At 38.3% G+C, this 2500-nt stretch overlaps 1 protein-coding gene across 1 annotated transcript in view; it reads right to left on the reverse strand.

The window, feature by feature from the left end:
* tada1 (transcriptional adaptor 1) overlaps positions 1–1761 on the reverse strand; it is a 7543-nt gene extending 5782 nt beyond the window's left edge. Inside the window, exons 1-3 of the mRNA XM_035519652.1 lie at positions 1667–1761; positions 1148–1239; positions 831–896 (exon numbers count right to left, since the gene is read on the reverse strand). Of these exons, the coding sequence (XP_035375545.1) occupies positions 831–896; positions 1148–1239; positions 1667–1761 (253 nt within the window). The remainder of the gene's footprint in view (positions 1–830; positions 897–1147; positions 1240–1666) is intronic.
* Positions 1762–2500: the final 739 nt, after the last annotated feature.

Here is a 2500-nt window from a genome sequence, read left to right on the forward strand (position 1 = left end):
CTCAGGCCAAAGTACAGACCAAGTTAAGAGAATGCTATCCGTCTATGAACACGCCACAGCTACCTTTTTTGATTATTTAATATTTTCCAATTTAAGGAAAGACAGTATATCCTTAGGCCATTGAGCAATAGAATCTAGTATCTAGCTATTAAAGACTTAACGACAAAATGTCTAACAGCATCCAACACTGAGCCAAGTTTGATCTTCAGGAACCACAAAAACTGGTTTGTTTCGAGTAGTTTAGACACCATCATAAGAAAAAAGGTCTATGTGGCTTAGACTGCACAGCTAATCAAGACATCTGCTGCATATGTTGCAGATATTTGGGTATATTTCAGACATCTGGGCTTCGGAGAAATAAACTCTAAAAAAACCCAGCTCACGTGCAGATTGCAGCTGTGTGCGTGTCCTGTCGACAGCTGCGTTAAAAAGCATATGCAGCTTATTAGCTTGTTTTTGTTTAATTTTAGCTATGCAGTGGTCACGAAGAAACATGAGCTGGTCCCAGATATGAGCGACTTAAGATGAACTCTACTATAATCCTCTTTTTCACATGGTACCTTGGGAAGTAAACAGGAATAACAAGGAAACTAGAAATAACTAAGATTTTTGGGAAAACATTCCTTTACAACATATTACTATATATATATATATATATATATATATATATATATATATATATATATATATATATATAGATAGATAGATAGATAGATAGATAGAGAGGTGAGCAGACTCTCTACGAGTTTGTGTTATGCAACCTTTTTGACAGATAAAGGGGGCTTTGTCAAAAGCTTTCAGCTGCGTGTGGTAAATTCAGTGACTCGTACCTGGTGTGGATACAATAATCTGACATCGTGTCAGAATGGCCAACAGGAAGTCGTTGTGAACGTGCACTGTCGAGGGAAAAACGAACAAACAAACAAAATGCGCCATTTCTTTCCATAAACGAGAAAAGAAATGCCTGATCTACCAGTTATCCAAAGATACAAACGGCCTAAACCAAATTTCGAACTACAAATAGCAAGGGATGCATAACTTTAAGCCAAAACAGATACCGAACAACGTACCTATCTGTTAAAAAGCAAATGGGCACTGAGAATAGGTTCAAAAGCTTTGCTAGCTAACGTTAGAGTATGCAGCTTACCGTTATCTTGTCCCAAAAGACGACGTGCTTCAACGTCGAACTCTTCTTTGCTGATTTTCTGTTTGAACCACAGCTTCAGATTCGCCCAGTAGCTAAAAATTGGAATTGCGGAGATTTAGTTATCTTAGTAACCAGAGATGGGAGGTTGTATCAAAGATGCGGCTCTAAAACGTACTATTTTCAGATAGCTAGCTAACGCTATATTAGTTACTATTCTGCACACCTACTAGCTGATTTGAGTTACATGTTAAAACACTAGCTTGTTAAAACATTAGCGTCCTAGCAAATATTCAACTGTTGCTCAAAATGAGGGCAGATATTGTAACCTCAGTGTAGCGGTTAGTTAACTAGCTAACCAAACAGGCAAGCTAAGATAAAAGCAACGTTAACACTGGTAGCTTGCTAAAGTTTACTGTAATCTCACCTACGTTAGATAGCTAGCTAGCCTATAGGTTTATCAAATGTGCATGTCATACGTTTTTGACAAATATTTTGATGACAACAGTTACAAATACTCACTGTTTTATATTATCACCAATAGCATCGGTTAAGTTTTTTTTTGCTAATTCAAGTTCGCTCGCAGGAGCTGCCATGGCGACGTCGGTGCCGACCATCGATCTAACCGAGCTCGCCTGAACCTCAAAGTTTGATGAATGTAGGCTTCACGATGATCCGTCCACACAAGCTGATCTTCAGATAATCATATTTTTCAAGATTCACTACATGTAGTTAGATCCCACGACATACACAAAGCTTCAACACTCCCCATTAAGCCTGATAAAGTAGCTCCACGCAATAATGTGCTGGATTTGAAGGCCAACCCCGAAAAAAACGACTGCCACCTGCTGTGCAGGAGTGGTAGCTACACACCTGGGACGTCCAGCTATGCTTCAGCTATAAAAATCTGTTTCAGCAACATGCTTTGTCAATCTGAGGTGTTGTTTTAAAACAAGTAACATAAAATGCCAATGAATTAATTGCTGTGTACAGAAAATATGTTAATATAATTAACTTTACAAACAATTCCATCCAGTTTGGACACCAGGCAGTACTTCACAAAGCAAAATATCTGTTACTTAGACAAGTAAAGAATGAAAACTAGCCAGTATACACCTTACCTTACCTTCTCAACTATTGGACAGTATAGATTTTTTTTGTTGTCATATGTGCACTCTCTACTTTTGCCAGTAGGGGGCAAACGGAACTTGTACAATAAAATTTTACACTAAGCACACACATGAAATGGCTCGTTGTGGAAAAAGATCCAGTTCTAGGAACTTTTCCAACCTGCCTATCACACTCACTTTACTTGTCTGTCTGTCTATCTCTCTGTGTTTGTATGTGTGTGTGTGT

This window comes from Electrophorus electricus, chromosome 19 (genome assembly GCF_013358815.1).
Source record: "Electrophorus electricus isolate fEleEle1 chromosome 19, fEleEle1.pri, whole genome shotgun sequence".
Lineage (NCBI taxonomy): Eukaryota > Metazoa > Chordata > Actinopteri > Gymnotiformes > Gymnotidae > Electrophorus > Electrophorus electricus.